General features: G+C 45.7%; 1 protein-coding gene across 3 annotated transcripts in view; it reads right to left on the bottom strand.

The window, feature by feature from the left end:
• The window catches only part of LGALS12 (galectin 12), a 197,004-nt gene that overhangs the window by 72,490 nt on the left and 98,760 nt on the right, over nucleotides 1-25,754 (bottom strand). For all 3 annotated transcript variants that reach the window (XM_085625899.1, XM_085625900.1, XM_085625901.1), the window contains one exon: nucleotides 3,141-3,260. In XM_085625899.1, coding sequence (XP_085482025.1) covers nucleotides 3,141-3,260 — 120 coding nt within the window. The remainder of the gene's footprint in view (nucleotides 1-3,140; nucleotides 3,261-25,754) is intronic.

Here is a 25,754-nt window from a genome sequence, read left to right on the forward strand (position 1 = left end):
TGCCAGTTGCCCTCAGTAAGCCGCTTGGTGCATCAGTCTCTTCCATTTACCAGTTCATCCTGCAACTGACCACCATGCCATTCTCACCCTCTCTGGCTTGACTACACTTCTGATTTGCCTAAAACAATGCTGACCAATGCAGATCCAGGAGATCTGGGTTAAAGCCTGATTTTCAGAATACTCAAATAAAATAAATGTACATACAAGGATCCTGAAAGAAAATTATTTATGCAGCCAGTGGTCATCCTGAAAACCCTGCATGAATGTGGCTCTCCTTGATCCAGGCTGGGCACCTTTGGCCTAAAACATTGCATGTGCTAACGTTCAACCCCACCGCAGTATACTTTACATTACTTCAGTCATTAAAACTAAAAAGGGCCACGAAAGCTGTTCGCAAATTCTTTCCTTATATATTGCTATGCACTTAAATTACACAATTGCATCCAATATGTTGCCACATGATTATAAAGTCTAAATTGGCAATTTACTTAAATTCATCCTTTTCTTTCAAATGACTGAAGGAGGTAAAAAAAAAAAATCAACGAAAAGGAAAAAATACTTGTATGATTCAGTTATGCGCTACTGGATTCTTTGAGTAATTTGTGTAAACTAATGCATGCATGGTGGTTCAACTACCAAAAAGGGTGTGTGGAATCTTGTACTACTTTTTTTTTTTTTTTTTTTTTTTAATCACAGCTACCTGTACCCTTATACATAAACATACTAATTCATCAACTGCAAAATACCTATTTTCATCATAATGCCAATCAGATAGATTGTGATGAATTGTCTCCCAATAAATTCCTAGTGGAATATCTCATTCAACGTGTGCAGATAGTAGGATTCGCTCAAAATGCATAAGAAACCAACATCGTACAAAGCCTTGCTTGCCAGTGTTTCCCATCGTTACACTAGTGTAAAGTTAAATAGGTGTTGATCGTTACTGAAACCGAAACCAGGAGGTTTATCAAAATTGAATTGTTCTATCTAGCCATTTGTTTCAATGTGCTTCTATAGGTATGAATCTAGGTTGTTTATAAGCACTTTACGCATAACACTCACATATTTCGACTCTGAGTTAAATATATTTATTGTAGTAGTCACTTGTAAAGCGTCATTATTTTGTCATGCAAAACGTTCCCACGTAGATATGCCTTTACGTTGACTCCACATCCTTGAGCATAATTTAATATTGTGCTTTTGCAAGCCAGACAACTACCTTTCATCTAGCGCAAAGGAGATCCATGTAATTTAGAGTGATACAAATCCGCAATTTAGAGTGATACAAATCCGCAAAAGGATTTTTTGTGTGTTGGCGGTTCTGTCAATTTACAGATAAGATACAGGTTTATCTTGAAACAGGGAGGATAAAATCCAGAGTTTGTCATATTTTGAGCAATTTGAATGCAGCAACTTATTTCATCTTATGAATGTGGATAGTTGAACCACTGTGCATTCGTTTACAGGAATTACTCAAAGTCTTTGAGATTAACCCATAATAATACGTATTGAATTAAGTTGTTGATAAGCCATACAAGTATTTGTTCTGGTCTTTCTATTTTATCCTTTTTCTGTCAATTGAAAGTAAAAGTCTAAGCCAATTGCTAATTTCAACTTTATAATCATGTGGCAACCTATTAGATGCAATTGCAGATAATTAATGTCATCACGGATGATGCAATCAGATGGATGGCATCCTTCCTCACAGGATGCACACAAAGAATCCGCCTCTCCACCTTGAACACCATCTGCAGAGTACTCGCAAGGCTCTTCCCTCAGCCACACCCTCTTCAACATCTACATGACACTACTTGCAGACATCATCAGATAACAGAACACCAACATCTCCTACACCAACGACACCCAACTTGTCCTCTCAGTGAACCCCGCCCAGATGAAGACCAATTTCCACAATTGCATGAAGAACGTTGCAACATGGATGAGAGACAACTGCCCAGAACTCACAGACAAAATGGAAGCCCTGATCTTTGGCAGACATCGTCCTCTGGAATGACTACTTGTGTCCAGTGGAGCTTGGACCCACCCCCCCACCAAAAGACCATGCCGACAACCTCAGCATCATACTGGATAGCAAACTCTCCAAGAAACAGGCCAATGCCATCCAATCAGCCTGCTTCCACACGATTTACATCCTCTGAAAAATCTTCAGATGTCTCCCCTTCAGCACCAGGAAAACCGTAAAAACAGACCCTCATCACAAGCCGGCTCAACTACAGCAACACACTCAGCCTGCACAACCTCCAAACTCCTGCAAAAGACTCCAGGCAATCTAGAACTCAGCAGGCTGATCCTCAACCTGCCCAAGAGAACACATCACACAGCACCTAAAGGACCTCTACTGGCTCCCTGTCCAGAAAAGATGCCAGTTAAAGCTCCTGACCCATGCCTACAAAGCCCTCCACAACCAAGAACCACACTTCATGAACCACCGACTGACCATCCACCAACCTTCCAGAACCCTTCGCTCCTCACACCTTGCCCCGCATCCACCGCAACCGCACCAGAGTATGCCCAATCTCCCACCTCGAAGCCCAAGCTTGGAAAACCCTCCCTCTCCACCTCCACACTTCACCTTTGCTGAACCACTTCAAGAAGTGACTAAAGACATGACTCTTTGACTGAACTACAGCACGCACCTGTTATTGCCCGGGGTGATGAGCCACACTACACAAACACTAGTTAATTGCATGAAAAAGTGGGATGTGAAACACTTTTTGGTTGCAGTTTTATATAGTGCAACCTCGAATCGAAGGTATTGGAACTCTTTATATGTGGACCAGTTACATGACACAAAACTGAATACAGTTGAATTGCCTGAGTGATAATTGGCACATAGCAATATTGAATGTATTTGCATTCTATTACAGATATAAATGACTATGGAACTAAGAGTATTAAAATGAACTTTTAAGATGAGAAATTAATAAGAGTGAAAACGTTAAGTGCATAATAACATACAGGAGAAGAATTCATGAACAGTGTTTGCGCTCTTCATTTTAAAGACTGAAGAATTTATGCCCTGGGGCATGGAGGAAACAAATACAGGAGCACCACATTTAGAGCCAGTACCATATCACAATAACTCCATTATGTCTTAAAGAATTTAGTTTATACTTTACATTGCTGTTGATGAATCCGATAGCTTTCACCAGGACATCACCGAATATTCCAAGGGTATCCACTCTTTCCAGAGGTAGCCGGTGGGGGTACTCCATAAAGTGATGGCCATTGACACTCACCTTTGGGGAAAACAATAACGTCATTAGAAACAAACCCACTGTACATGATTTTATCAAAACCCCACCAAGGCCACCCTAGGTACTTAGGCGCAGGTACAGCAAATCAACCATCTCTACACTGCTTTAGAAATGTATTTATTTGCAAGGTATAGTGCACTACAAGTGTACAGGGCGAATGCCATTAAATGCAACATTAAGTTGTATTACCAAATGTATACCCAGGTTGCTGTGTCAGCCTTACACTACAAGGGATGAATTATTGCACTGATGTTTCATGACAGGTAGATAACAGGCCCGGAACTGTGAAACTACTTCCATATCCTTCCTTCTCAACTCCCTATCTTCCAGCAAAGAAGAATTGCTGCGTCACTGCTTTTCATTCAATCGTGGGTTTGTCCTGCTGTCCCACACCACTGCTCATTACTCTTCTTTTAATGACACAGCCTGCTGATGGTAGCATCCTGTACACCATGGATATTAATTCCAGGCTCTGCCTATACCCTGGATGCACAGACACTAGAGTAGTTCTACAAGTATGGAGGCTTTTGCTGTGCAACGTTTTAGTATTCACAGTCGCATTGGATGGTAGAACACACACATAGTTCATTAGCAGGCATAACAGAAGGGCAAAAAATCTCCTAACTTAGTACCAAATTAAATTAAGTAGGAAACAGACTTCTGCCGTACCGTTTTCCTAAACTGCCCACTCCGCATACCATCCACCCGTGCCAGTTGCTCACACTACCTAGCAATGTGAGCTTCTCGCAATGCCCACCCAAACCTGCATCTCTCACTTCCCACTATAGCCAGTTCCTTATACTGTCCACCCACGTCTGATTTTTAAAGAAGCATGAAATGGCAGCTCCTTGCACTGCTGACCAGTTCAGCATTCTTCACGGCCTTCTGTGCCAACCACTTCTACTGTGCAGTAGTATTCACTCCTTAGAGTGCATACCAGTTCCAGCTTCTCCCACTACCCATCCGTTTCAGCTAGTCACACTGAAACCTTTGTCAGCCATCACACAGCCCATTAGTGCTGGCTGCTAACATTGCCCAGCAGAGCCAACTAGATAAATGAATCTAGGTGCTCTCCTAAAAATAAATATTGAGTTAAAATATTCATAGCAATCTCCTCCTGCAGTTCTAGAAAGATTAATGTAGTACAAACACATTCTATGGACATCGTAAAGTAAACAGTGCAGGACTCATAGCAATGGTTTAAATGAAATAAGGTGCCATGCAGTATTATCATCAGGCCTGGCGTAGTCCGCAGACTTTTGCTACGTGGAACTCTGCAAAGTGACAAAAAAAACCTCTGTGGAGTTCTGCAAGTGGCGGAGTGCGGTACGAGCTGGCATTCGCACTGGTATTCCTACTAGAGCGGCAGATCGCGCTTGCAAACTTACCATTCTCGAGCAGGGAAAAAAATTCGGCAGCCCTACGTGGAACGGAGTTTTCTGAACTCCGCAAGCTCTGTGGAGCGCAGAAAACGGACGCAACAGGGACGCGGCAGTTACGGTTGAAGGACACACATGGCCCTCGTCCTTACAGCGCTATACACATGGTCCCATGAACTTTGAATACTGTGACTAAACTTTGAAAAATATGTTTTGAGATTTGGACAATACTTTGAAGTGGAGCTTCATCCCAACACCAGGTAAACCTCAGCGGGGAACAACTGGATTTAATTACGCCCTGAAGAAGCCCGAATCATGGGGGGGAAACACGTTGGCTGTTTTGCACAATTTGCATGTATATTGCCAAGCAATGAATAAAAATGAATTAAGAACATATTGAGATCGATATGCCTCTGTCATCGTGATTTCGCAGGCCTGTGGACTATTCCAAGGACTGTGTTTAAATGTCTATTCATGTGCCTCTCTTTTTGTGTTGAAGCGCAGAAAACACTGCAAACTTCGCAAATGGAGAGGAGTTCACCACCCAGGCCAAATTATGATCACAAATCACAAGAGGGCATGTGGATCAGTGAGAGGATAGAAGTGACCTATCTAGAGATATTATGCACCGTTTTCCTAATCTTTATTGGTTGAATGAAGAAATGCTGTACAACTAAACAAACGTAAGGGACTGATTAAGAGGCAATATGAAGGACTGCATTAGGAGTAACGTTTAAAGGTTCCATTTAGGATATATATCAATATTCACTGAAAACACCTGAAATTCATCAGTTCTAGTTATCTCATTTAATTATAACTTGCGCCCTAAAGTAACTATAAGTTGTGCCTCGCCATCACACAGTGTTGTTATCAATGATGTCATTTCAGATGTTGCAGTGATGTGATCAATGATGTTTTTGAACAGGTCATGAGCGATGTAATAGTGCAGGGAAATAGAGCAAGGCGAGGATGCGAGTTAATTACTTTAAAAGCATGAATTCTAATAATGTTAGAGAAGTAGAACTTTGGAATTTTAGTGGTTTTGTTAGTTTTAAAACTATCTTTTAACTGACTATTTTCACCAAATTTCAATGTCCCTTCAAACTTAGATTTTTTTCAGTGAATTTCTAAGTTTAAAAAAAAAAATCTTTCAATGTAAAGTAACATATTACAAGCCCTAACTAGAACGGCACTTTAACCTTTGTTGTTTTTCAGTGAATGTCCACTTTTTCTTTTTTTAGGTTTAAATCGGTTTGTTTTAAACAAGATATGATACAACAGTCTGCCAACAGGCCAGTGGTGACAATGAAGTAAAAGACTAAAACAAACAGCCTGGAGAGAGTAGAGAATGGGATACAAAGAAAACAGGGGAATAACAAGAGAGGGGACATGTACTCGACAGGGCCTAAGATATACCCTTAAACGTGATGTTGTATATGTGGAAGAGGTCCTAGGACAAAGAGTTGGAGATGTCAAATCAGCAGTGTGGGTCCGTTGTGTGAAGCAGAATAGGCAGAGGTAGACAGGGCCAGTCAGCTCACTAAATTCCGCAGCTAGAAATCTAATAATAGATCCCCATGTCTTATCAAATTGTGGCAGCGTGTTGGTTACAGTTAGTGTTTTTTTTTTACATTCCCTAGAATTCCCATGGTTTGTGAAGCCAATCCAATTCTGGCGGGATAGCATTAGTTCCCCACTGGGACAACAGCACCTGTTTGGCGGCTTCAAAGCATTAATGTGCTCACCTGCTTTGTGAATTCAGGGGGTAAGTCAATGCATTCAGGAGGCCCAGAAATATAGAAGTAGGGAACCTAGGTAAATCTGTGTCATGTATTTAATCAATATCAGCTAAGATCTCTGTCCAGAAGTGTTGTATTTTAGGACAACACTAAACTAAATGTGTGAGGGTGCCTACTTGGCCACATTGTCTCCAGCAATGAGGATCCCCACCCGGTTTCCACTGAGCTATTCTAGCCAGAGTATAGAACTGGTAATGGGTTATTTTAAGAAACATTTTTGTCTGTCGTGCTGCAGACTAAGACTCTGACCCTATGCACTATTCTGTGCCATTCCTTAGTTGTGAAATTACGTTTGCACTCCAATTCCCATCTAAGCTGTGCTGGTAATTTATTATGCATTATGGGGGTGAGCAGGAAGGCTTAAATATCAGAAGGAATGCATTTGTCTGACTAGCATGTGATAAGTCATTTCTCAAATATTGTAAGTGGGAGGCTAGTATGGGGTGAATGTGGGGTTGCAGGATCCAGTGACGGAGAGCAAGATATTACCAATAGGTGTTGGAAGGAAGGTCATAATTGGAGCAGAGTTGGGGGAAGTCGAACATCCCATCAGCATAAAAAAATCCCCTACCCTTTTACAATTTACCTCCGGCTATGCCGGGAGGGGAGGATCCGGCTAACCTATTAATGGGTTAGGGATGATATACGCAAATACATAGCGTTTCTTGAACTCTGTCCCACACTCCTACTGTGAGCCTGGGGACAGGTGAGATAAACCCCTGGTGGATGATGTCTCCATAGCTGCCAAGGTTTCACATTGCTTATGTTTGACATTTTCATAATTTCAGTGTAATTATGAGTGGCATTCAACGACTATGAGGGACACTTTTTTGCAAGCAAAATCAAGCAATGAAGACCAGGTAAACACCTAAATATCAGAAATTACACCCATTTGAGCAACGAGAAACTCTAAGATCTTAAAACTGCTGCAAAGCACCAGAAATGGAAGGGCACCTCAGTGCCTGCTGTTAGGCCATTCGATATTGCACGACACATTGGAGCAATCATTTTGCTGAAAAACAACAGCAAGGTGCCGCCATCAGGATCCACAAGGGCATGGTCTCTACTGGATCAGCGTGTCAGGATAAATGTTTATATTTATCAAGTTCTTCACTGAGAGAAACAGAGAGGGCATACGATTTGTTCACTCTGAGCCAGACAGGGAGACTCTGGTTCATTGAGAAACTTAAAAGTTTACAGTACAATACATTCAGTGGCATAATAGCCCCTTCAGCACCAGAGGTGCCCGGGCAATGGGCCCCTGGCCTAAGTGTTCCTGACTGGGTTCAGAGTGTGGGGGCCCCCTCCATGTACTATGCAGGGGGGCCCCTTCAAGTTTTGCTATGCCACTGGATATATTCCCAAATGTTTGCAGACCATCAGCAGTGAGTCGGGTTGCACTGCACTGCAGAAGCTGCTACAATTAATCAACTTTATAATGGACAGCCTCTGCACACAACAGCAGGTACACAGAGCTGAGCACAGCTGAGCAGCACAGTGACACAGGGTCTGATTTAGATATTGGCCGATTGGTTACTTTGCAACAGGGACGAATATCCAATCTGCTTTAATATAAATCCCATTGGATATAATGGGATTTGTATTTTGGTGGACAGGATATCCGTCCCCGTTGTGACGGAGTTACTGTGTGGCAAGATCTAAATCAGGCCCAATATCTGTGATAGTACTGTACACACTAAGGGTTCCTGTACAGTCAAGTCTATCAGTGCGGCGGCGGGGGTCAGGTGGGTTGACAGAGTGGCAGTGCCGGGGAAACTACTAAGGCTTGACACGCTCTTCTGCACAGCAAGAGGATCATGACCAGACTGCCGGTGAGAGACTGGAGCAGCAAATTAAAAAATAATAATAAAGCAACATGGTTTTGAGTCTTTGAATGATTTGGGGCCATACAGTGCAGCTATAGAACACAACACAAGTGGTCTCTGCACTCCACCTGAAGAGCATACACTGCAGCTCACAGTGCTTTAATAATATGGTGAGCTCTCCTGGGGTCAGATTTAATGACCCAAGAGAGTTATTGTTTTTTTTTTTTTAAATGCAGCCGAGGGGCTTCTGTGCTCTCTGCGGCACCCCACAAAAAAAAATGCTTGTTGTAAAAACACAAAATACTTGGTGAGGTAAAAAGCCCTTGCAGGGCATTATGGGGGTGCTACTTGAAAAATAAAGGAGCGGCTCCTGCCACTTATTTAATATTCCTTTTTAAAAAAAATAAAAAAAACACTTTATTTCAGTGCCTCGGCGCCCACCTAGACACCCACACCTTTTTTAATGTTGGGGGCGGGGGGGGGGATGGGGAGAGTCCTGAGGCCGCAGAGGGCCCTGCTGGCTCCATACCAGCACCCATACTGGTGCCAGCGGAGCTACTTTCCTTTTGGTCTTTGTAAATGTTTTAAGTGAGTGTCCACCCAGGGCACCCACACCACATGGTTGATAAACTGGAGCCGGAGGGGAAACACAGCACCTCCTCAGACCCAGCTGGCTCCTGAGCCACCTCTGTGACGGAGTTGCCGTTTAATTATTATTTTTTTTTTACATGTCATCCCAGTATTTGGGGGGTGTGAGGGGAGTCCCAAGGCCCCCATGGCAACAACCAGCACCCATAGAGGAGCTGGCGGGAGTGGGCTCACTAATTTTGCTCAGGATTTTTCACTGCTCCCGCCAGTCAGAAAGAAGTTGCGTTTCCTGCCTAGGAGAGTGCAGGCAGGGTATACCTGCACGCTCCCGGGAAGTTAACAGTAGTGACCCTTGTGAGGGGGTCTCCAGGACACTGCTAAATCAGGCCCCAGGGGATGGGGTTGTCAGTGCATATATACAGCTCAGAGAGGCGGATGCACCTCCCCAACCCGAATTATAAAGATAAGGCCCCGGGGGATAGGGTTCCCAGGGTCTCAAAGGCACAGGGAGGAGCCTGTGCACCCCCTCTCCCAAAATGTAACAGCGCAACTCGGCCCCTGTCCCAGTGCCCTGGCCCACCCTGTTTTTTATATAAAAAGAAGAGCCGCGGATCCATGGCACTGATGAAACAAATTGCGGTGTTTGGCCCCCAGAGACCCCCGTTCAGGCCTAGGCAGGCAGGGTCTCTCTACCCTGCTCCTTCATAGGTTTGTTTTTACGTTTATCTAGGATAGGGGACTGAGTCTCACAGTCCTATGATGGCTGCAGCCTCATCTTTCTTGATGTGGTGGCAACTAATCAGATCTTATCTAGACATCTGTTGGCTCTGCGAATCCTTCACTGTGAGATACAGACATACATTTTAAACCTTAATTTCTCAAAAACTACTGAAGAAATATAAACCATATCACCAAAAGCATGTTTTCCAGACTGAAATCTAGTTTTCTGCCAAATTCTTTTTTTTGTAAAACATTTTTTATTAATGAGAAAGAGACATCAGCAATACAATGACATGTCAGAGGGAGAAACACATTAGGCATCATCGGTACAGTAGGTGAATCACAGTATACAGATATAGAAAGTGGAAGGTCTAGGGTGAGGGGGGGCCATAAACAATAGGAGTCAGGGGAGGTTGACAGATTATCTCCTCGATAAGAGTTCCATAAGCCCCAAACTCGAGACCATTTTTTGGGACATCCACGGGACAAGTACACAGTTTTTTCTCTGAACATTGCCCAATCCAAGTCTTTTTCCCAATCCCGGACTATAGGTGGGAGCGACGCCCCCCCATCGCTGGGCAATATTTCTCTTGGTTAGCATTAGTCCCAACGTAACCCATTGTGTCAAGCAGACGTTTAAACCGGTCGGTTCCCAGATGTTTAACAGACACCTGCGGGCTTCCACACAGAGCTGTACGGACAAAACAGTATTGATGATATCATGAATGTCGCACCAGTAGGGTTGGATCAATTCACATTTCCAGACTGTATGGAAAAAGTTTCCCAACTGGCCGCATCCCCATCTACAAGCACCCCCGTCTGCCCTACCCATCCGTACCAAATGAGGCCCGTTACATATATTTTGCGAAGAAATTTTAGTTGAGCAAGTCAGACGAGCCGGCATCGCCACCACTCTAGGAGCGGAGATGGCCTCCTGCCACCCCTCGTCGTCTAACTCTATGCCTTCTCCAGTCCACTTCTCTCAGAGGGCCTGGAGAGGATCCGAGAGGTTATTGACCAGTTTTTTTTTATATATATCAGTGAAATGGTGCTGTCAGGGATATGGCCATCTAGTATTCTATCTTCCAGTGGGGACGATTCCGGCAGTGTGGCCCCGAGCTGTAGGTGTGTGCGAAGTGCGTGTCGAACCTGTATGTAGCGGAAGCGCTCTGACTCGGCCAATTTGTACTGTTGTTGCAATGTGGCAAATGACAATGTCCGATTTTACCCACAGATCACCTATATGTGTAATACCTATGAGATCCCATTTGTCAAAACGCTTACTTCTCCACAGATTGCCCAGTTGCTCAGAATCCCTTAGTGGTGATGCGAGTGTTAGTTTACGTCTCCAACCAAGGCGTTTGGTGGCCGCATGCCAAACGTTCACTGCATGTTTAGTGGGGCCCATAAGCGGATAGCGCCGGGGCTTAGAGTAAAGGGCTCTACTGAAGGTCCCTCCAGAGGGAAGCCATCTATCCATGTTATAGCCTGGGTCACTAGGTTGGGCATAAGTGCAGTGATTAATGGAGGACAGGTGAGACGCCCAATAGTACAATTTAATATTGGGGAGGCTGATGCCCCCATCATACCAGTTCAGGGAAAGCTTGCCAAGAGCGATGAGAGGCTTGCCATTCCACAATAGATTCCTTTGAAGGCTTTTGATTTCCCGGAAATATGACGCGGGCACCAGGTCCATGGAATTCTGGAGTGCGTACAAGAACCGGGGTAAAGACATAATCTTGAAGAGGGCAGTCTTCTCTAGTAAGGAAAGGGGGAGCGACTTCCATCTGTCTATATCTTTACACAGCAGGAGCAAAGGATGCCGGAGGTTGTGAGAATAACGGAGAGAGGGATCCAGCGAAAGGAAGACACCCAGATATTTAAAGCCATCGGTACACATTTGTATGGGACACCCACGTGGCAGGACCGGCGGCTCACCTACCACCACGAACAGGAGGGATTTCTCCAGTTTATGGAGTAGCCGGAGTATCTTCCAAAAATCGTGAGGATATCTAAAACCACTATCAAAGATATTCTCGGAGAGGTCAAGTACAGAAGGATATAGTCAGCGTAAAGGGAGATACGGTCTTCCCAGTCCGGAGACCAGCGCATGCCCCTCATCATAGGGTCCATACGTATCCAGGCTGCCAGTGGCTCCAGCGCCCAAGCGAACAGGAGAGGTATATAAAACAAAATAAGTAAAGAGAAAATAATCATAATAAACCACCACCACTATATGTACTACAGAATATCATAAAAAATGGCGATTACTACCCAATCACAAATTTAAAGGTCTCCACGTCCGCATACTCAAACTTGCCCCAATAGAGATATAGATGGTTGCTTATGAACAAAAAGCCAATACAATTCTTGGCTATGTACTCCCTCCAATAAATGTACATATCAGGAGGTGTAATTATACCCAGTAAAAGATAATTAAAAACAATTGCTCGAAAGACACCACAACATCTTGCCCTTCATGGTACACAACTTACTGAGTTTGAGTTTATAAACTCGAAATGGCGGGGGAGTGAGGACAGCCGCCCACACGCACTCTCTGGGAACAAGAAAATGCCAAAAAACGAGATTTAGATAGTTAAGTTTTAAAGCAGAAAGGTATGCATTACGAACAGAAACCTCAACTCTCAAGCGCTTGATCGTGTATTAGCGCCTGTATTATTGTGCCGTCTCGTAAGAACATGTATTTCTCTTCATCTAGGAAGTAACTTCGTTGCCCATATTTATATTATATATAAACAAAGGCTTTCATTTAGAAATGACGCAATGTTGATAAACAGCGCCATAATTTTCACAAAGATCTAAAAAATGGTTCCTCCGATATTATTTGCAGAGACTTCTTAAATCAATGGGAAATGGCAGACCTCTTATATTTTGGATTACAAAGCCTCAGTTGCTCATCCTCTGGCATAATGCGTTCTTAAGTATGTGTTGACAGCCTCACGCATTCTACTCCCAGGCTAACCCCCTTGGGGACTCCCTTACTGCTTTCTAGGGCTGCTGTCCGCCAACGTATTTCGCCTCCTTCACCGCCGTGCAGGGTGCTCAAAGCGGTGGATCCTCCTTGCTTTTGAGGACGTCCCGGTAACGCCTCTCAACGCGCGTCATCCCACATGATCCGTCACATGTAGCGGTATCACGTGGGAACACTAGACCGCGTAATGTAAAATAGAGAAACTTCTTCCCTCACCTGCCTGATCCCGCCTCAAGACCCCATGACAGCACCTCCTAACCAAAAGGGGGTGGTTTAAAAAGACATCTACGCAGGGAAATGTTTTTGAGATAAGTGTATTTAAATGAAATTTCATGCTTAAGATGTGTAATAACGTGGCAACTCATGATGAGGCAATGCGACTGAAAAGTCGAGTTTTTGTAAAATCGTACAGAATGCCATGTTGTCCATTGCCTCTCACACCACTCATCCAATCAACACTTAACAGTAAGAACTCTGCACAATAGTAGAGTAATTAAGCATTTGTCACACGTGCTGTGACACAAGTACCCAAGAAACTCATGAAACTGAAGTTGAGATATTGGGCAAAGGAGGGTCCCATAGAGATCCAAATAACGCGGCCCTCAATATGACCCAAATGAAGATCAGACAGAGTATTAAAGGTCTTGATATTTATTCATCCAAAGATTAGGGGATAAAACAGAGACCAGAATAGAGACAAACCCTGGCATTCCATCTCTAATGATTACATATCTCTAATAATCCATTAGGAGTAAAAAGGTGTGGATCATACAGGAACAATTTCCAAATGCAACTAGGAATTCAGGAGGCTATTCCAGGGAATATCATTTAGTCCCCTTGTTGAACTCCCGACTCGATAAATCCATTTCTGTTCCCGTAAGAAAAGGACTCTTTCAGGATCACCACTACTTAGGTTGATGTTCGGTTTGTCTAATACAGTCCAGATGAAGTCCTCCGCCGAGTGCTTCTTATCTTTGAAATGGTTAGTGTAGGAGAGTAGGGTCTGCTATCCTATGGTCACCCCAAATGTTTGCTTTTTGCTTCACTGGTTTTTGACATATTGAGGCTGTGGGCCTGCTAATCAGACCCCCAGCCTGCTGTTCTCTCTACTAAATTGACACTATGCACTATAGGTGCATAATCAATTGGAATTGGATCACCCTGTGAGCCCCTGTACCAGTGTACACTAGGTACCCAGGGCATTGCTGTATCTAAGGCCTACCAGGGGCTGAAGCATGTATTATGCCACCCCTGGCCTGGCCTAGATATTTGACACAACTGGCTGATCACTCAGCTGGGGTAAGTTGGTGTAACCACCCCTTACTTAGGTGTAGTATACCTATACCAAACCTTAAATGGGACACATGTTAACCTATAAGTCACTCCTATGGCAGGCCTTAACAATCCTGAAGGCAGAGTGCTTGGTTACATGTGAGATGGTGCTCTGGCATGAGCTGAGCCTGTCTGCAGTGGTCGGAACAACTTCCTTCTACCGTTTCCAGATATCGCCATACCATATACTCTTAGTGCATTATGAACCTCGCGGTTAAATGCTATCTTTGGTTTGGCTTTATCAAAACATGTCGAGTAAGGTGTCATACGAATTGGAATACTAACCCCTCGCCAATTCTGGCGACGGGGTTAGCATTCCACCCTTCTAGAGGGACACGACATGTACAGTACCTGAAACCCGGGTTAAATCAGACATAGCCTCAGCTCCACAAAATGGACGCTGCCACCACAGACACAAGTCTGCCCTCCTGCTGCGGGGAGTCCTTCTAGCTTGGGAGACGTGGACAAAGGGTTTCCTGCCAGGGGAGGTGTGAGCACCACCCCAGACAGGGTTTTGTGTATTGGTCAGGTAGGGCTTGAATGGAATCAGACATGCCTGAGGCTCACAAGGAGCCTCGGTGCATTTGCCAGTTCAAACCGGTCCTGGGGCACACCAGCCCCGGACCTGGGGCGAGCTGGACAAAGGATTGGGGGTGTAACCACCCCCCTTCCTGGTCCCACCCTTAGGGAGGGACCTAGCAGGTAGTCCGGCCCCTAGAATCCGCTTAAAGGTAGGAGCTGTGTCCTAAGACTTCAGACATCCTGGAATCAACTTACTACAAAGAAGAAGACGGGAACTTCGACGCTCTGCTGCACAGAGGACAGAAGGAAATCTCCCCTATGGTCAGGGAGTGACCATCTTGCTAACGCAAGCACCAAACAGCTACTCGACGTCTGCTTTGCCGCCGCCTCCTGCCGGAGCCCGAGCCCAGAGCCCGACAAGACCTGGACCTCCAGACCTCTCACAGCCCGATCCACAGTCCCTGTAAAGAAGGAACCCGTGGAGGCACCGAGACACGGGGAGCCAGCCATCTTGAAAGACCGACAAGCTGCAAGCGCGACAACAGAGGCTCCCTCCAAGTTGTGCTTTGGGTCCTGAGAAGCCCAACACCCGAGCAGCATCTGCACCCAAGGTGAGCCCTCCAGCATCTCCACGATCTGCGTGGGGCCCCTCTGCACTTTGCATCTGGACGCGCCTGCCCGGTCCCTGGCCCGTTGGCTAGTGGCCATTTTGGCGACCTTGTTTTGAAAACTACGATGCTGGTCTGGTTGCTCCAGACTGGCCCCTGCTTCCCTCCAAAGGAGCAGCCCCTCTGACCTTGCTGGTCAGAGTAATCAGCTTTCTTCATTCTTCACGACTTCTGCTTTTGCCAAGGCTTGTTTGCTTCCTTCGAGTCGCCGACACCGCCGACAGCGAGAGCCTGCGTGAGACAGCTCGTGAACCGACTCCTGGACGTCGTCGACCTTCAGGGACCACGTGGCTGCGGAGACAAGCTACACCTCATCATCTGTTTGCACCCGACATCGCCTGGTACCTACCTGGTGCCACGCCGGTCACTGGCTAGTGACTGAACACTGTCCCCTCTGCTTTCAGGTCTTCTACAACTCCGATCCACCCTTGGATCCACCGCATCTCTTCTGGACCGACCGCCTGCAGCATCTTTGTCATCAGGCTCCATTGAACAGATAGACGAAACCAGACGCACTTCGAGACCTATGCACCCGCTTCCTGTGTGTGAGGTAAAGCTGGCACTCCGATGCCCAAGTGTAGAGAAACATCTCTAGTGTCTGTGTTTTAAGTCTTAAGTTCGTAGTCCATTCAGAAGACCCTTCTAGCAGTAACTTTTGAACTTTTACGCACCCATTGAAAACCTATGGGAGCCCGCGTGTAACTTTCCTCACTGCACACGCGACCCGTGGACCTCTTGGTCACTAACTGAAGTTAGCTCCTTGTAGGCCCAGCGATTCTAGAGGCCCTAGGCCTTTTCCGTCCGTGGTACTTATACCACTATTTTAGTATGTGGTTTGATCGGCCACCAGGGCCTATCCATATAAAGTGCAACTTCTGTATATTGTAATACTTTCTTGTTTAACGATTTGTGCTCCTGTGCTCATAAAGAGTCTAGGGGATACTTTGAGTAATAAATACATATATATTTTGAATATATATCTGTGTGGTTTCCTTTCATTGGTATAAAGGGGGGTTACATATGGTAAAACAGCTTGCTTAACACGCTTTAACGAGTTTAGCCTCAAAGACTGCTTAGCCTACGCTACCACTAGGGCAGCTAGTCCGAAAAGGTTGACTTACAACCACACCATAAGGGTTGCTTGGCATGGTACAAGGTGGTCACTTTAACTAGTGAACAGCATATACCAGGCCAACTTCTCACAGTTAGTCAAATGACTTGTCTGTTGACATCTGAAGGTTGACCTATGCTCCATGATCCTTATCTTAACTCGTCTGGTTGTCATACCAAGGTATATTAGATCACAAGGACACTTCAGTAGATAGATTACATAGGCAGAGTTACAATTCTTATGGCTACGTTGTTCCCAAGGATAAGAAAGCCCCAGTTCTATACTTTTGGTGTTTGTGGTGAGATGGCAGACATCACACATCCCACATCTGGTATGCCCTGAGACTGGAGGAAGAAAACCTATCTGGTTCCCTCCATTTCGTCCACTTGCCTTTTTCTGGTAAGTCTCGGTCTAGTATGGACCAGAATATCCTTGATATTTTGGCTCCTCTTAGATGAGAACAGTGCCTTCTCCAAATCGAGTCCCTTAGAATTTAAAATTCTCCAATTCCGTAAGATGATTTTCTGAATGTTATTGAAGGATGTGTTAAAAGTAGTCACACACACTGTTCTTTCTGTAGGTGTTTTTACTTTGGACTCCAGGAGTACCTCACGATGGCAATTAGATGTCTTTCGAGCAATTGTTTTTAATTATCTTTTACTGGGTATAATTACACCTCACCGATATGTACATTCATTGGAGGGAGTACATAGCCAAGAATTGTATTGGCTTTTTGTTCATAAGCAACCATCTATATCTCTATTGAGGCAAGTTTGAGTATGCTGACGTGGAGACCTTTAAATTTGTGGTTGGGTAGTAATCGCCATTTTTTATGATATTCTGTAGTACATATAGGGGTGGTGGTTTATTATGATTATTTTCTCTTTACTTATATTTTGTTTTATATACCACTACAGGTTCCTCTCGAAAGGCGAGAGACCTCATTTGAGGTATTTTTTCCTTGTATTTCCCAAATTGGGAGTAGGAAGGTTTCACAACTGGGAACAACAGTGGTGAGAAGTCCTGAGGAAAGCCGGGTTATTTTTTAGTGCTGGCTGAAACATGTCGACATCCATGCAGAGTGGGGGGGGTTGGAACCTCATTATAAGCTCTCCAAACCCATCACCCACGTTTTTTGATTTTTCTAATTCCAAACTGGGCACCTAATATTAAAATTGGATTAAGGTTTTCCCAGTATTGGTTTTTAATCACTACCCATCACTGGTTCTGCACTTTCAACTCACCGTTGGTTCCACGTTATTTTGTACATTGTTTGTTTGTCTCCCCCCCCCCCCTATTGCTCCACCTCCAGGCGTTTGGCTGGCGTGGAGGTGTTGTAGCAGCCCTATGATGAAGCATGACACAGCTTGCTGTGTGTGAGGGCAGTTTTACAAATTTGGTGCATTTCCCACTCACTTATTGGTCTCTACGAATTTTGTTGTGTTTTTTTCCCTCTTCTTTTTGTGATATCCCATAGGTCGAGCATACAGTAACTGCACCCATTGTATGTATTTTGGGCCAAACCCCATTTTCTCCAATACTGCCCACAAATATGGCCATTCGATGGTGTCAAACGCCATGGCAGCGTCTAAAGAGACTATAGCCGCCGGTTCCAAAACGGAGGCCGCCCTGCCCAAAACCCCGTGAACCCTACGCAAGTTCAGTGCGGTATTGAGGTGAGGAATAAAGCCAGATTGATCTGGGTGGACCAAGGCCTCAACCACCGTCAAAAGCAGAGTGGCAAGGATCTTAGCCAGGATCTTAGGCTCCGTGTTCAACAGGGATATCGGCCGATAAGACCCGCAATCTGTTTTGGTCTTCCCCTCCTTGTGGATGGTGACTATAGTTGCCTTCCGTTGGTCTAAGGGCAGGAGTCCCAAGCGTCTCGATTCCTCAAACATAGTTCTTAAGTGCAGGGCCAATCGGTCCGGTTTAAGTTTGTACAGTTCAATCAGCAACCCATTAGGGCCAGAGGCTTTGCCCGGCTTAAGGGACTGCACTGCTGCCGCTATTTCGTCATTGGATATGTTACTCTCCATGAAGTCATGGTCTACCACCGACAATCTGGGTAAAACTATATCTGTGAGCATCTGGCGGGAATCGTCTTCGGAGAAGGGGGCAGCCGAGGCGTAGACTGCCTCAAAGTGGGACGCAAAACGGTCCACAACAGCTTGCGGATCCGTTAGGGACTCTCCCTCATGTCATTGAAGCTCAGGTACTAATCTACTTGCCCAGTCTCTTATCCAACCAGGCCAGCAGTTTCCCAGCCTTGTCGCCCACCTCGTACAACCGCCCCTGCGCCGCTCTCCCAGGGCCTTAGCCAGGTCCGTCGCCAATGCCCTATAGTCCTGTTGTTGGAGTTAGAGAAGGTGGAGCTTACCAGGTGTGACATCCGATTCCAAGTCTGCCTCTAGCCTCCCCACCTCCGCCTCCAGGGCCACCAGCTCCCTCTGCTGCTCTTTCTTCTTCCCGGAAATTAGGGAAAGGGCCTGGCCCCGAATCACTGTCTTAAAGGCCTCCCAGAACATCTGCGGGGAATCCACCGAGCCCTCATTCTCATTAAAATAGTCATCGATGGTGGCGAGGAGTTCGGGATGGATATGGGGATCTCGAAGATACCACGGATTAATAGGGGCCACTCGCCCCACCTGTTCATAATTAAGCGCCATATGAAGCCAAACTGGTGAGTGATCAGAGATCTCTCACTAGGTGATTTACCTCCCGGATATGGGTGATTTGGGATGCGGGGACCAAAAAATAGTCAATTCTAGATAGGCTCCCATGTGCCCCGGAGTGGAAGGTGTATTGAAGAGTGTCAGGGTGAAAGAACCTCCATCCATCCATCCATCCCTCCATCCATCCATCCATCCATCCATCCATCAGCCCCATGGAGTCTAGGAAATCGGGCAGCCAGCAATGTGAGCGAGGTCGCGTGGAGGATGAAGATCTAGGCCACCAGAAACCACCAAATTCAAATCTCCTCCCAACATCAGGAGTCCCTCCGGGATGTTCAACAGCGTACCCAGGTCCCTGAATGTGGTGGCCTGGGGGCACATAATCGAAAGGAAAGTGACAGGATGTCCCTCCCAGGTGCCAGAGACCCCAACATACCTCCCCCGTACATCTGACCAGGTTTTCTGCACTACAAGGGGGAAGGACTTTCTCATCAATATGCCAACCCCTCGGGAACCCAATGTGAGTTTTCTGACAAATTTGATGCAATTCTGTTTAGCTGTTTTGGCAGTAGCCATGTTTAATTATTTTCTTATTAAAAAAATGAAAAGGGGTGTTATGCCTAAGTGCATTGTGATGAGGAATTTTCGCACACGTCTAGCATGATCTTTATCAACAGACTATGGGCGCAGTTAAGTTTGGGAAAATCACATCTACGGCAAGTGAACTGTGTGAGAAGTTGGCCTGGTAGATGCTAGTTATAGTGGACACCTTGTACCAGTCCAAACGACCCTTATTGATGATTAGGTTAAAGACAACCTTTATTGAAAGCTATCTTACTGGTAGCTATGGAGAGCAGTCTTCAGGCTAAGTCTCGAAGGAATGTGAAGCAGCTTGGTTTACCAGATGAAATCCTCCTGAATGACCAAATGAAATAAGAACCACACAAGGTATATATATATATATATATATATATATATATATATATATACATACAAAATATATGTATTTATTACTAAACACTCTCTACTAACCTCTTTATGAGATTAGAGAACAAGGCACACAATATTACAGTACTAGAACAGTAAATAGCACAATACACAGTGGGCCCAGGGGGAGACCAAACCATATATTAAGAAAGTGGTACAAGAACCACAACTTGACTAGACGGTGCCTAGAACATGTAGAATCGCTGGGACCCAAAGTAACCGCCCAAGGTAGTGACACAGGGGACCCACGGGGGATGCTTGCAGTGAGAACACAGCCGCAAGCTACGTACAATCCTTTGGGAAAGTCGCGGTTGGAATTTTAAAGATTAAGGACGGTTAGGAGAGGACTTTGAGCAAACCCTTTCAAACTTAGAAGGTTCTAAGGCCAGCACCCAAGTGAGCACCGGAGTACTAGTGTTACCTAACCCAGGGAAGCCAGGTGCATAAGTGTCAAATGGTTTCGGGATTCTTCGTTGTTTTCAATAGCGTGATGCTGCAAAGTGCTGCTTTTGGGAAGAGGAGAAGTGTCCGGTGTGATCCAAGCCTGGATCGGAGAGGGGAAGAACCTGAAAGCAGAGAGGAAAGAGTCTGGGTCACTTGCCAGTGACACGACAGACGAATGCCCACCGATGTCTGGTGTTTCAGGTGCGATGAGGTGAAGCTCGACTCCGCAGCCTTGGGGATCAGGAGACTTCAACCAGAGTCCGCAGGCGAGCTGTCCCACGAAGGATGTCAAGTGCTGGGGGGTCAGTGTCCGGATTGGAGACCAACAAGCCTTGGCAACTGCACCCCACGCGGTCAGAGAAAAGATGCTTCGGTGTGGACCAGCAAGGTCCTGGGGACTCCCCAAGCGATGGAGAGTCAGGGCACATCTGGAGCAACCAGGTAATCCCACTTAAAGTTACAGTTCCCTTCTTAGGGACCCACAGATCGACGGACCAGGGATCGCGAAGGGACCTCGAGAGGAATCACAAAATACCAGCCCGCGGAACACTCAGAGTGTAGGCCAGTAATCTTCGGTGGAATCACTGCTCGGGGTCTGGACTACAAGTAGCCCAAAGCACAGCCTCAGAGATCGCCAAAAAGCATATGCTGCTGCAAATGTGCATGGTGTCCAGGGGTTCGGGTTGCACGGTCCCCACGAGGGCTGCGGGGCTCAGGTTTGCTGAGAGCACTAGTTGGCCTCGGGAAAGCTTAGGAACTCACCTCCTGTGTTGCATAATCTTCGGGAGTCCGTCAGGAGCTGCGTAGATGCAAACCGGTCAGATGCGTTTTAGGTGCCTGCCTTGCAGGGGAGTAACTCCTTTACTCCAAGGGAGAGTCATTCGTCATCCAACGTAGTATAGATAGTTGAAGTACTTGGTTTCTGTAGCAGAGTTTCGTCCAGGTAAATCCAAAGTCCTGTAGCCAGGGGTTCATACTTTATACCCAAGGAAGGTATGGGACAGACTCTGGGGACCCACCTATGGGAGGGTCAGGACAGGGGGTGGCTACACCCATGTCCTTTGTCTAGTTTCGCGCTAGAGCAGGGGCTGGTAGCCCCTACAACTGGTTTGAGCAGGACTATGCACAGGGACACCAAATGTGCCCCCAGTGCAGACAGTAAAGCACTCAGAGTGCACCCACCCAGCCCCAATATACTAAAGCCTGGCTGGGAGGTGGTCACACCTCCCTGTGACAAGAAAACTGTTGTCCAGCCGTCCCCTGACGGAATTATGTCCAGCAGCAGGAGGGCAGACTCTTGTCTGTGGCTGGCAGCATCCATTTTGTGATGCCAGGGTCTGTGAAGCTGGTACCGGGTGTACCGGTGCGGTCATATTTCTCCCTCTAGTAGGGTGGAATCAGATCTTCCATACCAGTTACTGGTGTGGAGGTATGATTCAAAGGTGTTTGACACCAAACACAACATGTTTCCATGCAGCCGTTTTAAAGTTAGCATTTACCGCGAGGTTATAATGCACTTAAGTATATATGGTATGGCTGCATCACAAACAACCCTGGAATAGAGGTTCCGAAGGCTGCAGAGGGGCTCTGCTCATGCATGGGCACCCTCTCACATAAAACCCAGTACCCTGCCTTCAGGGTTGATAAGGCCTGCCATAGGGGTGACTGATAGGTTTATATGTGCAGTGATATGGATAGATATAGTGAACCTATATCTAAGTAAGGGGAGCATGCGCCACCTTACACAGGCTGCTGTAGCAGACCTGTTGTGTCATTTTGAATGGTCTCCCAGGGGTGGCATAATACATGCTGCAGCCCCGGAGAAGCCTCTGGGGTACCTATGCGCCCTGGGTATATAGTATACCATATACTAGGGACTTATAAGGGTACCCCAGAATCCAATCTGGAGTGTACCTAAAGTACATGAACAACCAATTTAGGCAGAAAGCAGATAGACTGGGGTCCTGATTAGCAGGATCCTGGGGTCCTGATTAGCAGGATCCCAGTCAAACTAAGTCGAATACCAGCAAAACATCAGGCAAAAAGTGGGGGTAACCATGCGGTCAGATTCCACCTTCCTACAAACTGCCATTAGTGTACCAGCCCTTTCAGACCTGCCCCACACAGGGAGGAGTGGGGACCAGCACAAAAAGCAGGGAGGGGCCCTGGGGACATGTTGGAATTACAATAATTGTATGTGTGTGACAGAATATTGTACATTCATCATGAGTGCTCGCAACGTGCAGGTTGACATTGCGGAGACTCGGTCTTGTTCACAGTGGGAGAAGTTCTGTGTGCTGGCCACGGAGGCAGACAAGGTCAAGACGCCCGTGCAGAAGGACTTGCGGGCCACTGGCAAGAGAGGATGCTTCAGTAGCCGGTAGGGTCCCTGGCAAATCCACCTGATGTCTTACACACAGGAATGGCAGGAGTTTTTATCTGCAAGGTGAGGCAGAGGCCTGAGGTTTGGAGCAGGGAGGAGGATGTTGGTCAGTTAATTTTGGCATTAATTGGAAAAGGTTTACCCCGGCCATGATTTCACAGAAGCTGGCTGGAATTGCCTTCATGGACAAGCTGTTATGGGGTTAAGCGCCATTGGCGGGGGAGCTGGGGAGGAGGATGTTAGCGGGGTGGATGAGGGAATCGGGCCGTCAGCTGAGAGTAAGGAGACCACTGTCTAGGATCCTCTTTGTGACATGTTGAGGGCTCTGCCGGAGACTTGCATCAGGCCGGAGGAGACTGTGCTGTTTTCATTGCTGATGTCTTGGATGTTTTGTGGGGAGTTCAAGGTCTCAGAACTGTTGGGGAGGAAAGGGTCTACGGTTTTGGAAAAGGGAGGACGCGAGTGGTTCTGGTGGCAGTTTAGAGCTGCGCTTTCGACATTCGAAGATGGATCAACTATTTAAGGGGAAAACTGAGGTGCGGAGGACATTTCCAGTACTGGGTCTATGCGCGGTGCATTGGGCAGCGAAGCTCAGGTCCATTAGTGGGCCCCAGAAAGGGGTGGTGTTTTGCCACTCTGCTGGGGCTAGGGTGACTGGTTTCCAGTAGTTAAGGATGTTGCGCAAGGCATTGGTGAACTCACTCGTTCAAGACAAAAACGTATTAGTAGGCAGATTTTCCAAACAACTAAAAACCAAACTCCCATCCCATTGATGACTCTACCTAGGCCAAGGAGATCTCTGCAACTTCATGCCTTTAATTACCCTGCAAATCAAAACATCTTTCCCAATGGAAAAACCTCCTACTGGAGCATGCCCTGCAGCCACCGCTGACCTATAACAATTTATAGTTCTACAACTCAAATCCCTCTCAATCAAGGATAAAAATATTGAAAATTCTATGGAAGTTGCTTCCACGGTATCCACAGCTCTCTCCATGCACCAACAAACCCATTTCCTCCATGCTCCAACATAACGTTTCCTTATCCCAGAAGTCCAGGAAATCTTGAGCAACTCCAGAGCTGGTTATGAAAGTCCTTCAAAATGTTTTCCTCCCCTGAAACTTCCAAACAAGAAGGTTCAACGCCCCTTTCAAAACTAGAGGATGAACCTTTCCCCCTGGACCTATCAAAATGACTTCCGAAACTGGTACAAAAAAGGCTCTTCTGCTTATTCCAACAGCCATGGAAACCAAGGTTGAGCTGTCCAGAAAGGAGTGACCAGAACAATCTGAGATTTTTCTCTCCTCACCATCAACACTCTTTAAATCATCAAGAAAGGAGGAAACTCATACCAATGGAGTCGCTTCCAACCCTGCTGGAAAGCATCCTCTGCTTTTGCCTGGGGATATGGTCTCCAGCTGAAGTACTGGAGTAGCTGGTACGTCAACCTCGATGAACAGATCCACTACCAAAGGACCCCAAACATTCTGAATTCTCCTGAATAGATGGGCACTTCGCTTCCAAATAGCTAAAATCCCGGAGATGCCTTGAATTCCAATCTGCTGTCATATTGAACATACCCAGCAAATACTCTGCCTGTAAACCTATTTTTTTGCTCTAAACAAAAACTTAAAATCTCCTTTGCAATCTGAGTCCGATTCTATGACTTGCTGCCATGCAATCAATTTATATAACACAGCCCACACATTGTCCATTTTCAACAAAACATTGCAATTCTTCAAAGTTTTCACAAAGCTTTGTAAAGCTAAAAGACCTGCCTTCAACTGCAATCCATTTATAAGACCTTGACTCTCCACCCAAGACCATCTGCCATCTGTCTCCTGCCAAAAAGGATTGCATCTGTCTCCAAAATGAAATCTGGACATATCCCAAAAATTGTTCAGCCATTCAATTATTCCAAATTGTCTAGCCACCAATTCAACTCCTCATGAGCGCCAGACGGGAGCTGAACTTGGTCTCCATACCATAAACCCTTCCTTAGGCCTTCTGACTTCAACCTCTGTAAACCTCTAATGCAGAGGACCCGGAAATGCTGCCTAGATAGAAGAAGAAAACAAACCTATAACCTTTGCTAACGTCCTCAAAGAAATTAAACATTTGTTTTAGACCCTGCCTCACCTCTGCTTTTATTTTTACCATGGTCTTCTCTGGTAAACTGTACGTTGCCTGAATAATGTTCAGCTGAAAACCAATGAACTATCTCCTGACAAAGAACCAGCACTGATTTTTTCCAAACTGATTAAGAATCCCAGCGGCTCCAACAGAAAACAAGCTACAGACAACTGTACTCTCAACACCTCCTGATACAGAGACATAAGAAGGAAATCGTCCAGATACACAATTATACTATCCCTCTCCCTTCCTCAGAAAAGAAGCCACTGGCCTCAACACCTTCATTAAACACCAAAGAGCCAAAGCCAGCCTAAAGGGTAGGCAAGTAAACTGATACAGATTTCCCAACTATTTGAACTGTAGAAATCAGCGACTTTTTCCCGCTATTGGAATGGTAAAAAAGGTGTCCTTCAAATCCAGTTTTACCAACCAATCGTTCTGTTCCAGAATATCTCCAAAAAGATGGATATCTTCCATCTTGAAATGTCTAATTCAAAAACCAATTCAAAGTCCTCAAATTTATCACAAGGCACCAGGCCTGGTCTTTCTTCCTAAAGATGTGCTCACAAAACCTGCTTCCTTCATGGATATTCTCTGTATTGCTCCTTTCTTCAACATTTTTAAACTTCCAAATCCACCAACCTTTGTTAGACCACCAGCAAAACCATCTCCTTTGGCCCCACCTGTTGAACAGATAGCTCTCTCAACTTTATTATGTATCCTTTTACTGTCTGAAGTCCCATTGATAACCTGTTAAATAATTCCAATTGCTCAAACTCTTTTAAACAATCCTTTACTTTTCCTCTGAAAGAACCAGCAATCGTCCTCGTACTTACCTTGACCTCCTTGTGAGAGAAAAGTTCTTCCTCTGGACTGACTTCCCCCGATACCTCTTCCTCTCAGAGGATAGAATCCAG

The sequence above is a fragment of the Triturus cristatus genome, chromosome 9, assembly GCF_964204655.1.
Source record: "Triturus cristatus chromosome 9, aTriCri1.1, whole genome shotgun sequence".
NCBI lineage: Eukaryota > Metazoa > Chordata > Amphibia > Caudata > Salamandridae > Triturus > Triturus cristatus.